The sequence below is a fragment of the Condylostylus longicornis genome, unplaced genomic scaffold (assembly GCF_029603195.1).
Source record: "Condylostylus longicornis isolate FDR11 unplaced genomic scaffold, ASM2960319v2 ptg000091l, whole genome shotgun sequence".
NCBI lineage: Eukaryota > Metazoa > Arthropoda > Insecta > Diptera > Dolichopodidae > Condylostylus > Condylostylus longicornis.
In genome coordinates, this window is record NW_026578059.1 from 1,516,699 (window position 1) to 1,532,893 (window position 16,195).

The following is a 16,195-nucleotide window of genomic DNA, read 5'->3' on the forward strand; positions in this document are numbered from 1 at the left end:
ACGTGTATATATAGACAGATATTATTTTTATATATATATATACATATAATATCAATGATTTTATATTTATATATATATATATATATATATATTTATATATATATATATATATATATATTTGTTTTTTGTTTTTTAAATTCTTCACTCACCAATTCTGATACCAATGGTATGGATTTTCTTCTTGGTCTAATATCAGGCATACTGTCGATATTACTATAAAATGGATTATCACCCGGATGACCATTACCACGTCCAGTACCTTCGCCAGCTCCAGAATTATTCTATATATTAATTTTCATAATTTTAAGAATTTAATTATTCATGAAAATTTTTTTTAAAATATTAATGTTTTATTTAAATTAAAAAATATTTTTTTTTATTAATATGTTAATTGGCTCTTTTCAATTTTCCCAATTTCCAATTTAAATTCTGTGACTTCAAAAATTCCACTTTCAGCATGTTTAATACTGCATTGCTTTACAATTCAACAATTATAGCTCATATACTGAATTGTGTATTAATATACCCTTATAAGCATTTACTCAAATCTTTGAAATCAGGGTTTAATTTTAAATTATTATAATTAAAAATTTTATTAAAGTTCACAATTAATATATTCAATTTTTGAATTATGTAATGCTAAGCTTTAAAAAAAAATTAACAAAATGGCTGCCTTTCAAAATGAAACGTTCTTCGTTCTCTCAATTTTTTTCTCGAACATATATATATATATGTAATATTATAAGATATAAAGCCCTCGCAATTAACTTATTAATAATAAATTAATAATAATAACATTATAAATTTTTGATAATTAATTTATTTTAATATTTTCATAATAAAAAATCATTTTAATAATTAAAATAAAAACTATATTGATCGTCATATTTATATATTTTATTAGTAATATTTGAATACAATTATAACTTCAAAATTTCATCTAATACTGAAATTATTCCATAATCCATCATATTATTTTGAAATTTTAATGTCACAAGAAAAGATGAATTTAAAGATGTAATATTTTAATATAAAAAATTTTATTTTTAATTCAATGTTGATGTTTTAGCACAATTCGTCGTTACCGTTGTGTCTCCCTGCTGAACGGAAATCTTTTCTAATCTCAATTTAATTTAAATAATATAAATACATAAAATTAAGGAGTAAGTTACACTTTATATGCACAATATACAATTCCTAAAAACATATTTATATTTTTTCGCACAGTACCTATAAGTTAAATTAAAAAAAAAATCATTAGGAATTTGTACTCTATAACAAATTCTACTATTTATACTTTTATCTGTATGATATAGATGAAGAAATATTTTTATTTTAGCGCATTTACAATAGTCTAGTACAGTGACGTATATGTTTGTTTACTATAGACCCACATATTTTGATTTATATGGGTCAATTTTGGCTATAACACAAAGATATGTAAAAAATGTTCAAAATATTGTAAAAACAAAATCAAAAATTCTTTACTGCAAGTTTGCATTAATATATACGGTGTTAATATAAAATTCAGCTTATAAATTATAATTGCTGAATTGTGCATAGAAAAATATAATATTACTTTGCAATTATGAAGGTGTGCAATATACTTAACCAAAAACTCTCTTTAAATATTAACTGCGCAAGCATACATGTATATATTTTGCATAGCATTTTTCGAACTTTCTCTATAAACTGCTTTAGGTACGTGCGATTATCTCTTTCGTATTCTTTTAACATTTATTACGAACGACATTTATAATTATTCATGTACTCTATTATGAATACATATTTGGACTCAGAATTTCAGTAAATCAGAATTGACAATATGAAATTCGTAATTTTTCGAATTTTAGGGCTACGAACGGATAATAAGGTTGGTAATAAAATATGTTTCTTAAGTTTCATATAACGTAGTAATACTGCGAATTCAAATTTAAAGGAAATGTTCGAATTCAATGATTGAAGTATGCAATTTATTTCTAAACTAACTGAAAGTTAAAAAGCGTATTGCTATATTCAATATTGAAATTTAAGTATATGATTAATAAAAATTTTAAAGAATTTTTTGTCATCATTATTTTTCATTCAACAAATTACCGAATTTTCTTCATTACTTTCAAGTGATGAATTAATCATCATCAAGAAAAACAAGTTATTTTTAAACACGAAGTTATTAAAGGAATTTAGAATTTTTTTTTTATGTTTTAAAACACTCAAAAATTCAATTAATTTTTCTTTCTTAAAATTTTTAGTACACGTTCTTTATACACTTAAACTTTTATTTTAATTTTTTTTTTGTTTGATTTGTTCGTGTTTGAATGCAAAATTCTTTTCTTTCTTTTGTTTTCTGAAATGTCACCTAAATGCCACCAGTCTAGCTTACTAAATGAAATTAAAACTGATTAAACTGTCAAAAAACAAAACAACAGCAGACACAAACTAAAAAATTTCTTGCCTATACGCACGTAGTTCGACATTTATACAATTACGTATTTTCAAATATTTAAAATTTTTTTTATATATTAAATAAAAAAAATTATAGGGACGAATAAAAAATTGTGTAATAAACGCATAATATGAAAATTCCAGAGACATGATAAAAAAAAAAATAGAAAAACAGGAATCCTTTAGAATTTAAAATAAAAAAAAAACACCGAAATATATGCGATTATGACAATGAATTTTTTTAATACGAGTATAGAGCATGGCGGCGAAAATTAAACTAAATAAAAAAAGAAGGCTGTGGCGGTAAAAAAAAAAGGGCGGGGGGAGGGGGGGGTGGTGAATCAAAGAAATTTTGAGGATGACTACAAAAAATGTCAATATAGAAGACTGTTTAAATTTATAAAAAAAAAGTATGCACAGCTAATCTAATTCTAATAAATTCTTTGAAGATAATTTTTGTATTAATGATGATCCTACATCTTATGATTTCGAGTACAATTACGACTTTAAAGTTTAACTAAAACAAAAGCAAAAATCAAGGCAATAGTGTTGATGTGGAATAGTAGTGAAGCAATAGTGGAATAAAGTTGGTAGTCGGGTTTTTCAAGAACTAATAGCGTTATTAATAAAAATTGAGCTACCAATATGAGCTACAAGAACTTAGGGTGGAAAATTTTAATTTTATAATTTTCTTTAAGTTTAGCGTAAAGAAATAATAAAATATTAAAAATAAAAATTAAAAACAAAAATATTTAAATATGCTTTCATAATGTAAGCTGCAATTGTATATGCAAGTATTCTATTTACAAAAAATACATCTTTGAAGATCAACATCAATGATAAGATAAAAAAATATTTAAATTCCAGCTATATTATATATTAATACTTAATTCAGGAATTAGATCACTTAAGCTGAATTGTGTAGTTATATTAGAAACCTACACAATTCAGCTTTTTAACTAAGTACTTATTAAGTGATACAGCATTATTACTGAAATTGTGATGCCTTTCAAGGACAATCAAACAATTAAATATCTATATATGGTTGTTATCAAAATAATTTTGTTGTTGTCACTATTAAAGTAAAGTGAGTTAGAATCGTCTGGTTCAATAAAAATTATATTAAAATATTTGGAGAATTTAAAATTATATACGTTACAATTAGAAATATATTCGACAACCGTGTCGAGAAACATTAAAAACAAAACATACAAACTCACCTTGTCTTTTTCTTCTTCTTTAATTTTCTCTTGATTATTTTTTTCCTCAATTTTTCTCTCTTTTAATGTCTTTAATAATTTCCATTTACTGCTACCTAAAGCTCCATTTGCTGTACTATCTACACTTGATTCATGACTCAATGATTTTCCTTTCATTTTAAAAGGTACTTGTTGTTGCTGTTGTTCATCTTGTTCTTTTTGTTGTTCTTGTAAAAATTTGTCTTCATCTTCTTGTTGTTGATTTTGTTCTTCTTCACCAATTTCTTCATGAAATTTTTCTTGTTGTTGTTTTCCAAATATATTATCTTTCTGTTCATTTTGATTTTGATCTTGTTCAAATTGTGACTTTTGATATGCTGCTTCCTCTTCTAATTGCTGTTGTTGATCTAATTCGAAATTATCGTTACACTTTTGTAATTGTTGAAATTCGTTGTCAATATTTTTAATATTTTTATTTTCTTCTTCATCTTCAACAATATTTTTATGTAATTGTTGTTGGTTTTGCACCCGATGTTGTTGTTGCTCTTGTTGTGATTGTTGTTGTTGATTATTTGCAGATGTTATAAAATTTACAGCGGCTGAACCGAATATTCCACCAACGAATTCAGTAGCTTTTCTTTCAAATATATTTTTATTATCTTTTATTGGTACTTGATTTGTAGTTGATGTTGTTGTTTTTGTCGTTATTACAGTTGCTGTTGTTGTTAGTGATTGATTATTATCAGTGTTATTATCATAATTATTAGGTACAGCTGATGCAAAATTATTATTTTTAACAACAGCTGTATTACCATATACGTTTTTTGGATCATAATCTAATTGTTGTATTTTATTTGAATTTTCTTTAAATTCATTGTAATTTTCATCATCATAATCATCAATATCACTTAAATCAGCTGGTGTATCTGGACCAGATGTTGCACCAGATGATACAGATCTTTTATCATCATAATCATCATTATTTGGTTTTAAATAATTTTTATTTAATTTTTTATTATTACATTCATTATCGTCATAGTAAATGTTATCATTATCATTATTATCATCATCATCATTATCATAATTTATATTATCTTCAGTGTTATCATTTAATATTATATTATTATCAATATTTATTGTTGATGTTGTTGTTGGTAATTTATTATTTAATGTTGTTGTTAATGTTGTTGTTGTCATTATTCCTGTAGCATTTGTTGTTGATTTTATAATTTTATTATTAATATCATTTGATTTTGTATCTTTGTCATCTTCTTCTTCTGATGAATATGGTGATGTTGAATATCTTTGATCCTCTTGTTCATCATTTGCTGATAATTCACTGGTATCATTATCACTTTGTTGATGTAATTGATCATCAAAGCTTTTACGTGTTTTACGACGTTTTAATTTTTTTTGCCTTTGTTTACGATAATACTGATCTGTTTTTGATTCATTTTCTAATACATTTAATTCATTCAATATTTTAATTTCATCATCAGCACTATCTTCAACATTATTTAAGTTTAACCAATTACTTTCTGTAACTTTTGAAAATTTTTCATATACATTTTGTTGTTTAATTTTATTTCTTGATGTTGAACGTAACATTTGTTGTTGCTGTTGTTGTTGTTGTTGCCATAATAAATTTTGATTAGATTGTTGCATTTTTCTATTATCTTTATATTGTTGCTGCTGTTGTTGTTGTTGTAAAAATTGTAAATTTTGTTGCTGCTGCTGATGTTGCGGTACTGGTTTAACAACATCTTTTAACTCTTTTAATACAAATGACATTTTTTCTTTAACACTTTCATCTAATTTGTATGTGTCATCATTATCATCAATTGAATAATCAGTTAAACGATCAATTTTTGATAATAATGATTCACCATTATTAATATCATTTGTTGATATTAAATTATCATTGATATTATTACTATTATTAACCCCAACACCACTACTGCTACTACTACGATTAAATATTGATGATTCCATATGGCTACGTCTTTCAAGTTCTTCTAATTTTCTTAATTCATAACAAAAATATTCATCATCAGTATCAATTGAATCTTCAGTACTTTGACGTCTTGATGATGATACGGTTCTGTATGAATGTTGACTTCGATTATCATCATCATCACGATATGATGATGGTATATCTAAGCTTGTTTGATTTCTTTGACCACCAAATTTAAATTGTCTTGGACTATTTGATTGTAATATTGGTGTTATTGGTACTGTATTATTTATTGCTATTAATTGATTATTATCATCATAATATGTTGCATTTGTAATTGATGCTTTAGTTGATGCTGTTGACGTTGTTGATGTTGCTATTGATGTTGCTGTTTTTAATATAATATCATCATCTGATGTTATTATATTATCAACAATATTATCATCTTCAACATAAATAGAATTTGATTTTTGTAAAAAATGTCCAATTTGATGATGATGTTGATATAATTGTTTTCCATTAACTGCTGTTTTTGTTGAAGTTGTTGAAATTGTTGTAGAAATTAAATTATCATCGTTATCATATGAATCATTTAATTTAATATCTGGACATAATTGATTATCTTTTTGATGTTGATGTTGTTGCTGTAGTTGAGTGTTATCAATATTATTTTGTTCATCATAATGATGACGTATTGCATCACCAACTGTTGGAAACATTGGATTTAAAAATATATCTTCATCATTTTCATTTGTTGCTGCAGCTATTGTTGTCGTTGTTGTAGTTGTTGCAGCAATATTATTAAAATCATTAATATTTTCAAATGATGAATCTTTTTGTATTGAACTACGATCACTTGATTTACGTCTAACATGTGAATCAGATACAATACCACTTGTACATTGACTTTGTGAATCACCAGATGATGATTTACGTCTTAAAACATTTTTGCTATAATCTTCAACATATTTATCAATACATTCTTCACCACTTACATCATCAATAATATTTTGTTGTTGATAAGATTGTAGTTTATATTTTTGTTGTTGTTGTTGTTGTTGTTCCTCATTGATATTATTTTGCTTCATTTTATTAAAACTATATTGTGTAACTGCTGATAATTTTACATCATCAATGAATGCGTTATCAGTACAATCAGGATCGGTTGTTTGTAAACCAGAATCAATATCATCTGATTTAATTAATGATAATTTATCAATTTTATCAAAATGTAATATTAAATTATCATCATCATCATCATCATTAAATGATTGTCTATTCATTTGATTTCGATTTAATGATGATTTTTGTAAATTTTTTTGATTTTGTTGATGATGGTATTTCATTTTTGTAAAATTTAAATGTACACCATCTGATTTTATTGATTTTTCATATTCACTAGCACTATCATCATTATCCTCAGATGATATTATAAAATTATGTATATCAGATTCTGGTTCAGACATACTATGTTGATCACCAATCATATGATTGCCACGTGATGTAAAACTATGACGTCGATAAATTTTGGCTTTTTGTATAAATGTATTGACTGTTGTTGATAGAGATCTCTTTTTCTTTTTAGCTCCAGTTGTTAAATTCGTTGATGATGATGTTTGTTGTTGTTGTTGTTGTAATTTTTGTGATTGGTACTGCTGTTGTTGTTGACCACTTGTATAAGTATTATTACGATTTTTAATACCAGGTATTTTTGTAAAACGTTCCGTAATATCATTAAAACGATAATTATGTTTTTTATTATGAAATAATTTTGATGTACCTTTTTGTTGCTGTTGTTGTTTTTGCTTTTGTTGTTGCATTAATTGTTCTTTATATTCATAATCATCACAATCAATTTCAACTCCAGATGGTAATGATTGTGAACGATGACGCCTTGTTATACGTTTTAATTTGATATCTGGTAACCAGTTTTGTATTTTATGCAGATATTTATGTTGCTGTTGCTGCTGTTGTTGTTGTTGATGATGTATTGAAAGATTTTCTTTATTTAAATTACTATGTTGCATTTGATACATTTGCTGTTGCTGTTGTTGTAATTGTTGTTGCTGCTGTTGTAATAATTGTTGTTGTTTTTGTTGTTGTAGAAACATTTGATGTTGTTGATATGCAGTCATACCCGGTGTGATTGGTTTTGAACCATATTGCAATTGTTGATGATGATGTTGTTGTTGCTGTTGCTGTTGTTGATGTTGGTATTGTAATTGATGCTGTTTATTATAACGTAAATCAATTGGTAATGTAGATTGATAATGTAATTGATGTTGTTGTTGTTGTTGTAAATATTGTAATTTCTGTTGATAATTTAAATTGTCAGTTTGTTCATTATGATATTGATTTTTATTAACAACACTATATAGATTATTAATATGACGGCTATCAATTATATTTTTATTATAAAATTTATTTAACTGTTGTTGATATTGATATTGTTGTTGTTGTTGTTCTTTTAAATTATAATACTTATTTTCACCCATATAATCTAAATTTTTTGAACTATTATAATCTTGTAAACTACTTGATGATGGATAGTAAACTAGACGATCAGTCAAATTACGATGTTTTTGTGATAATAATTCAATATCATCAATATCAGTTTCTTCATAACCAGTATCATTTATCCGATCTGCTGTTGTATTCAAATTACTTGAATCATATTGTTTTAACTGTTGCTGTTGTAATTTACGTTTATTGTAATTATTATTTGTACGAGCGTTTAATTGTTGTTGATTTCGTTGTTGTTGTTGCTCTTGTTGTTGTTGGTAATTATATGAATTTTGACTGGATATTGATTTATTACATGGTGTTGGTGATTTCTTTAATAATTCAAATGTTACAGAGTTTAAATTGTCTTGTTGTTGATTAATTGATGTTGGAGTTATTGATAATATAGCTGTTGTTGTTATTATTGATGGTAATTCATTTGATGTTGCTGTTGTTGTTGATATTATTGAATCTGATAATGCTGTTGCATCAGTTAAACGATTATTGCATATTAAATCTGGATAATTAATATTTTCAATTTGTTGTTGTTGTTGTTGTTGCATTAGTTTTTCTTTTTCAATATCAAATATTGATTTATTCTCATATACTGAACATATTGGGACATTTCTTGACAATTCTTTAATATAATTTAAGTTTTCTTCAGTAAATACATATTCTTGTTCATTTAAACGATTATTTTGTTGATGTTGTTGTTGTTGCTGCTGTGACTGTTGTAATTGTTGTTGCGATTGATTTTGTAATTTTTGTTGTTGATTAAAAATGCTCATATCATTAATAGAATTATTTAAATTTAATAATTGTCCTGTTGTTAAATTATCATTTAAATTATTTAATGATATTGTTGAAATAAAATTATTCAATATTAATGAAGATGATGACAATGTTGTTGTTGACGATGATGCCATTGAAGTAGTAGTTTTTGATATCTTTAATTTTATTAAATCATTATCATTTTGTTGTTCTTGTTGTAATTGTTGATAAAAGGGATTACTAATATCAATTGATATTGTATTTTCATTAATATTATCATCATTTATTAAATTAATATTATCAGAATATAATTTATATTGTTGTTGTTGTTGTTGTTGTTGAAATAATAAAGATGATTGTGATTGTGAAGCTATTTCATTAATGTTATTAATATTGTATGATTGTTTATTTGGTGAATTTGGTGATTTTTCTAAACTTGAAAAACCCGACATCGATGATAAACCAGAATCGGATTTTGTTTTTTTAGGAGAACCATCAATTAATAAATTTGTTATACCAATATTACAATTATTTTGTAATAATGATGATGATGTTGCTGTTGTTGTTGATGTTGTACAAGAAGATTGTAATTTACTATTTTGTTGCTGTTTTTTATTATTTATTAATTTTTCATTCATAATCATAATATCATAATGAAATGGATTCATTGTTGATATTTTTGACAAATTATTACTATCATATAATATATTATTTGCGGGTGCTGTTGTTATATTATCATTAATATTATTATCAATAATAATATGGTCTGTTGTATCATTATCAATAATGATATTATTTAATAAGTTATGTTTTTCATTATTAATAATATTAACATTATTTAATATATTTGATTTTGATATTATTATATTATTTGATGATCCAGTTGGTATTGTTGTTGTTGTTAATTGTACAGTTGTATTTAATAAAAAATTTGAAATATCACCATTTGGTGCTGGTGGCGGTGGGCTATGTGATTCATTACTTAATATATCATCATCATTTTGACTAAATTGATTTATATCATTAATATTATATTTATTTTGATTATTTGGATTTTGTAAATGTAATAAAAATAACATTGAATTATGTCTTTCTAATGATTTTTTTAATGATTTTATATATTCATCATTATTATATAATGTACTATTATTTAATTTTGTTAAATTTTTTTTACTTATTTCATTTAACTTTGAATATGAATTTGTTAAAAATCTTTTATCATCAATATAATTATTAAAATAATAATCATTATCATCATCATTATTATCACTATTTAATTTTGTATTTATAATCATACTATTATGATGTAATATTTTATTTTTGTTAAATATATTTAATAAATTATCATCATTATTAATATCATTATTAATATTAATATCATCATTATTAAAATCTGTATCTTCAATATGTGTTTTGAAATTATTATAATTAATTGAATTATCATTATTGTATAAATAATTATAATTATTACCATAATTACTACTAATATCATTTATTGATGATGATAATGATGATGATGATATTGTTGATGTTGTTGTTGTTGTTGACGTTGACGTAATTGATGTTTTCATTATATTTAATCTTTTATATAATTCAGTCTCTTTATTATTTAATAAAAATAATTGCTCATTTGAATTACAATTATCTTTTGATAATAAATTTCTTGATGATGATGTTGCTGTTGTTGTTGGTATTGTTGAAGTACCACCAGATGATGATAATGGCATTTTATTATTTTTAATATCAATTAAATTTAGTTCACCAGTATTGTAATTTTTATACATATTAAATTCATCAGCACGTATCGGTAATTTACCTTGCTCTTGCAAATATTTTAAACGATCTAATTCCCCAGTATATTCATTTATATCAAAATCAGTTTGTTGTTGATTCTGTTGTTGAATATTTGATTTAATTTGATCTGATGCGGTTGTTGTTGTTGCTGTTGTTGTTGCTGTTAATGCTGTTGATAATGAAGATGACGTATCACTTGATATTGATTTTTGTTTATTAATATTATTATAAACATTATTATCTGTACCAATTAATTTTTTTAATATATCAATATTTTTTTCTAGTTTTTTTATTAAATTATCAAATTTAATATTATCATCATCATAATCAAAAGATGATGATTGATCATCTAGTGAATTTGTTGTTGTTGTCGTATTTGAATCGTTTGCAGCTGGATTTAACAACAATAAAATTAATTTTTTATCAATTTTTTGAATTTTCTCAAAAAATTCACATTCGTTATTAATTAATTTATGTAATTTTAATATTTGATCTGAATTTAATATTTTAAAATTATCAATTTTATTTATTTCACCAATAATAATATCAATTAATTCATCATAATTAACTGAATGTTGTTGTTGCATTTGTTGTTGATCATTATTAAAAGAATTATTAAATAAATTCGATTGTTGATTTATGTTAACTGTTGTTGATTTTATATTTTTATTTAATTGGCTTTTATCATTATTAATAGCTGACGATGACAATGATGATGATGGTAATATTGATAATGAAGATGATGATGTTGATGTTATAATATCAGGTGATGTAAATGATGTTGAAGCAGCTAATGCTGTTTTAAAATTATTTAACATATCCATTTCATTTTTATGATGTTTTTTCTTTTTTAATTTTTTATTACCATCTTTTGTTGATCTTATTGCAGTTGTCGATGATGTAGTTGTCGTAGTTGTTACTGTTGTTGTTGTTGATATTGTTGCTGTAACATTTGTCGTTGTACTATTATTATCAAAATTATCTTTAATACTCGTTGTTTTGATTACAGGTGATAAATTTTCATTTGCTGTTGTCATTTTATCATTAATTTTTGAGTCTTTGATATTATTCGATGATATTGATGATAATGAAGTCGTTGGCATTGTGATTGATGATGATGTTGATTTTAATTTTTCTTGTTTCTGTTGTTGTTGATGATAATTTTTATCTATATCATTTTCTAGTAGTGATTCATCAACTTCATATGATGAACTAATATGTTCGATTTCTTGTTCTTCATTATCCTCATAAATCATACCCAATTGTGATACTGGCCTTGATAATATTATATTATTTGATTGTACTAATTCCATTAAATACTGTTGTTGTTGTTGCTGTTGTTGTATGTCGTTAATATTATTTGTATTATTTTGTTGTAATTGTTGTTCACGATATGCTTGATTTAAGGTTTTATAAAATTCTTCAGTTGGTTCATTATTATCACTTGCTGTTTCATTAATATTATTTAAAAAATTTTCTTTTAATATTAAATTCTTTATTAAATCATTATTATTTTGACTATTATCAATATCAATTATTTCTTTATTATTATCAGATAATGTTAATATTGATGATTTCGTTGATTGACGAAAAAACTCTAACATTTGATTTTGTTGTAATAAATTTAATAAAGCATTTCTATGTTCATTTGAACTTTCTAAATTTTGTTGATGTTGTTGTGATAATTGTTCAATTAATAATTTACTATTGTCAATTATATTAATATTGTTATCATTTAAATTACTAATGATATTATTATCATTATTTTCATTATTATTTATTATTCTTTTATTACTAAATATATCCCGATTTATTTCGCCACTCCGAAAAAAATTTATATCCTTACGTAAACGACTTATATCTGATTGCGCTTGAAATAAATTTGTATTAATAGGACCATAATTATTAATATTTGATGATGTACCAGTAGAATTATTACCACCACCACTACTACTACCACCAATATTATTACCATCATTACCAATATTATTACCGGTATCTGTTCCACTACCTAAATTACTTGCGCCAGTAATATCATTATCAATATCATAATGACCATGACTAATTGATTGATTCTGTGATGACGTTGATGATGATAATAATAATAAATCATTATTATCAATAAGATTATTTTTTTGTGTTAAATCAATACCCTCTTCCAAACCATCTTTAATATGAGTTGAATTTAAAAAACCCGATATAAATTGAACATTAGTAGCTTGAGCATTTAAATTACTAACAACATCATTTAATAAATTGCTAGCCGAATTACCAATTGTACTATGACGCATTCTTAACAAATTTAATGTATCATTTGCCGCATTAGAATTATTAATAATATCATCATAATTACTTAATTGCTGTTGTTGCTGTTGTTGTTGTTGCAATTGAATATGTTGTTGTAATAATTGCTGTTGTTGATTGTGTGTTAATAATCTTGGTGATTTTGTATTACTACGTATATTTTCTAAATCTGATTCAATAATATGATAAGGATTATTATCAAAAAATGATATTTCATTACTATTACTAGTATTGACACCACCAATACCACATATATTTGATCTTAGTGCTTCATTTTTAAGTTCTTCAAGCATATGATTAAATTCATGTGCTGCAATTGGTGCTTGACCTAATTGTTCATTTTTATAATTTAATAAACGCATTTTATTTAAATTTCTTTCTAATTCATATTGTTCAAGTAATCGTTGTTGCTGTTGTTGCTGATGCTGTTGTTGATGTTGTTGTTGCTGTTGTTGTTGTTGTTGCTGTAATTGTAAATGATCAGATAAACTAACTTGATCTAATAAATCAACTGTTGTTGCTGCAGCAACAGCTGATGATGATGACGATTCAGTCATTGTATTATCATTTAATGTATGTAATAATCTTGGATGACCATATAAACCCATTAAATTAGCAACAACTGATTGTTGTTCAATTGTTATATTTTCTAATTTTTCTAATCTTGTCCACATTTTTCCATATTCACCACTTAATAAATCTAATGCACGCCATGCAAATTTTAATTCAGTTTCTAATAAACTAATACGTGTTGAAATTTTATCCATATAATCTGATATAATATAATCAGAATGTTGTTGAGCATTATATAATTGGCATAATTGTTGCTCTGATGTCATTGATGTTATATCACCACCAGTACAACTATTAATATCATTACCAATACCACTAATACTATTATTATCATTTATATTAATATTATCACAAACTGTTGTCAATAAACCACTACCACTACGATCAAATGTTGTAGATGTTGTATTTATTGATAAATTTGATTGATGTAAATGTTGATAGCGTTGCAATTGTTGTTGCTGTTGTTGCTGCTGCTGTTGATGATTATGATCTAATAAGTTATCTTGATTTGATGATGAATATGTTTTTAGAGAATTATCAATATTACTATTATACAAATCATTATTTCCTTGCATATCATTATAATTATTACGAATTGTATGTTGTTGTTGCTGCTGCTGCTGCTGTTGCTTTTGTTGTTCTTGTTGCATTTGTTTTTGGTGTTGTCGTTGTTGTTCTTTTAAATTATTTTGCTGTTGTTGTAATTGTTGAATTTTTATTTCCTGTTGTTGACTTAATAAAGAATTTGAATCTTGTGAATGAGATTTCTGTTTATGTTGTTGTTGTTGTTGTTGCAATTGCTGTTGCTGTTGTTGTTGAAGATGAATATTATCATTTATATGCTTCATTTTTGAAGAATTAATTAAATTCGTTGTTAATGATGATGATGAAGTTGCTGCTACACCACCATCACTTTCTCCGATTACTTGTCGTGACATAGCAGTTGTTACTCCTCCTCCTGGTCCTCCGGCTGCTGTTGCTGTTGTTAATAAGGATGATGACGGTGATGATGATATTATATCTGTTATCAATTATTATTTAAAATAATTGTATATATATCTGTCTTTAATTTTTTATTTTAGTGTATTTTTTTTTTGTTCTGTACATTACCTGCTTGCTGCATGCTAATTATAGGATTATTACGATTATTCTGATTAAATAATCTGGATTGCTGTTGTTCTCTTTGCTGCTGTTGTTGTTGTTGTTGTGCTAACATTTGTTGTTTATGTTGTAATTTTGGTGATCTTATTGAAGATTGAAGATGAACTGGTGACGAAGAAATTACTAACGACTTTTGTTGTTGTTGTTGTTGTTGTTGTTGTTGTAATTTTGATTGTTGTTGTTTAATTTGTAATTGTTGCAATTGTGCTAATGTTACTGAGTCAGAACTCATTATATTGGAATTTATTTTCTTCCCTTGTATTTCCAGTTTTATTTGTTAATTTATAATTTTATTCAGTTTTTAAGATTTGTAGATTTTCAATATAATTATTATATAATTAATTATTATTAATATTATTATTATTATTATTCTTTTTTGATAATTAATTAAGAATTTAAAATATGATATATAATAGTTAGAGACGAGCAAATTTGATTGAGAAATTGTTATATACAATTTATATAGAATTCTTTTTGAATTTTTAAAGTAGAGATATTTTTTATATTTTTAACTATATACACTGATAAATATATTAAGCTTTTTTATATTTTAATATTTATAAATTAATTATAAATATGTATATAGTTGTAATTGTTAATTTAAATGAGTAAGTTTTTATTTTGAGTTATTTTTTTAAAATTGTTTAAATATTCACACATGAATTTTAATTTTTTACAATGATATTTTAAAGTTAGATTGCTATTAGTTTTTAAAATTCCAGTTTTTGTGTATTTATATTAGAAATATATCATGTGAATCTTCAATGGTTTTAATATGATAAGCACAAAAAATATTAACAAACAAAAATTATTTTACTTTCTTAAAAAATGTGCGCCGCTATTGGCCCTCATTTTTCAAGTTTAATGATATGCCAAGTTTGACTATAAAGGAACTTAAAAATTGTGGGTTTAAGTGTACATACAATCCGGTTCCGAGTATGTATACAAGTAATATATTCGGGGTTCGAGTGTACGTAATATATAAGTATATTTATTATATATATGAAATTAATTAATAAATTGAGAAAAAATTTATTCTTACCTCTATAATTAAATGCAATTATAATTAATACTCCAAATTATCTTAATATTTTATATGTATATGTATGTACTTATAGGTGTTATTTACTATATTTTAATATTCAATAATGATATTTCATGTGTATGTATACACATATAGATTGAAAAGATTGAGATAAATCAAAATATATGACAGAGAAATGATTTTTTTTTTATTTTTCAATTATAATTTATATATATATATATATATATATATATATATATATATATATTATATATATATTATATATATATATATCAAATATTTTCTTATATTTTCAATAAATCTTTTATAGTTTATACTTTAATTTAATTTGGATATGTTTTTTATATTTCTTTTTAAATTTTTCAATTGATTATCTGTACCAAGTAACTTTTGTTTTGTAGATTCTATAAAAAAATTGTTTCGAAAGATAAAAGTATTAAAAACAAT

General features: G+C 24.1%; 3 protein-coding genes across 5 annotated transcripts in view; all 3 read right to left on the reverse strand.

Moving 5' to 3' along the window:
* Positions 1 to 10,039, reverse strand: part of LOC129613784 (protein unc-13 homolog C) — a 68,043-nt gene extending 58,004 nt beyond the window's left edge. For all 3 annotated transcript variants that reach the window (XM_055528016.1, XM_055528015.1, XM_055528014.1), the window contains exons 1-2: positions 3,666 to 10,039; positions 150 to 281 (exon numbers count right to left, since the gene is read on the reverse strand). In XM_055528016.1, coding sequence (XP_055383991.1) covers positions 150 to 281; positions 3,666 to 9,950 — 6,417 coding nt within the window. In that variant the 5' untranslated portion in view covers positions 9,951 to 10,039. The remainder of the gene's footprint in view (positions 1 to 149; positions 282 to 3,665) is intronic.
* On the reverse strand, positions 9,955 to 11,768 carry LOC129613727 (uncharacterized). Its single transcript, XM_055527913.1, has 4 exons — positions 11,531 to 11,768; positions 11,201 to 11,461; positions 10,654 to 10,834; positions 9,955 to 9,964 (listed from the first exon to the last, which is right to left on the reverse strand). Exons 1-4 carry the CDS (start codon positions 11,766 to 11,768, stop codon positions 9,955 to 9,957), a joined length of 690 nt encoding a protein of 229 aa, XP_055383888.1.
* A 187-nt stretch (positions 11,769 to 11,955) lies between these two features.
* Positions 11,956 to 14,935, reverse strand: LOC129613728 (putative uncharacterized protein DDB_G0282129). The gene is made up of 9 exons (XM_055527915.1): positions 14,921 to 14,935; positions 14,653 to 14,833; positions 14,456 to 14,563; positions 13,460 to 14,110; positions 13,036 to 13,297; positions 12,876 to 12,957; positions 12,563 to 12,740; positions 12,056 to 12,112; positions 11,956 to 11,999 (listed from the first exon to the last, which is right to left on the reverse strand). Exons 1-9 carry the CDS (start codon positions 14,933 to 14,935, stop codon positions 11,956 to 11,958), a joined length of 1,578 nt encoding a protein of 525 aa, XP_055383890.1.
* Between the last annotated feature and the right edge of the window lie 1,260 nt (positions 14,936 to 16,195).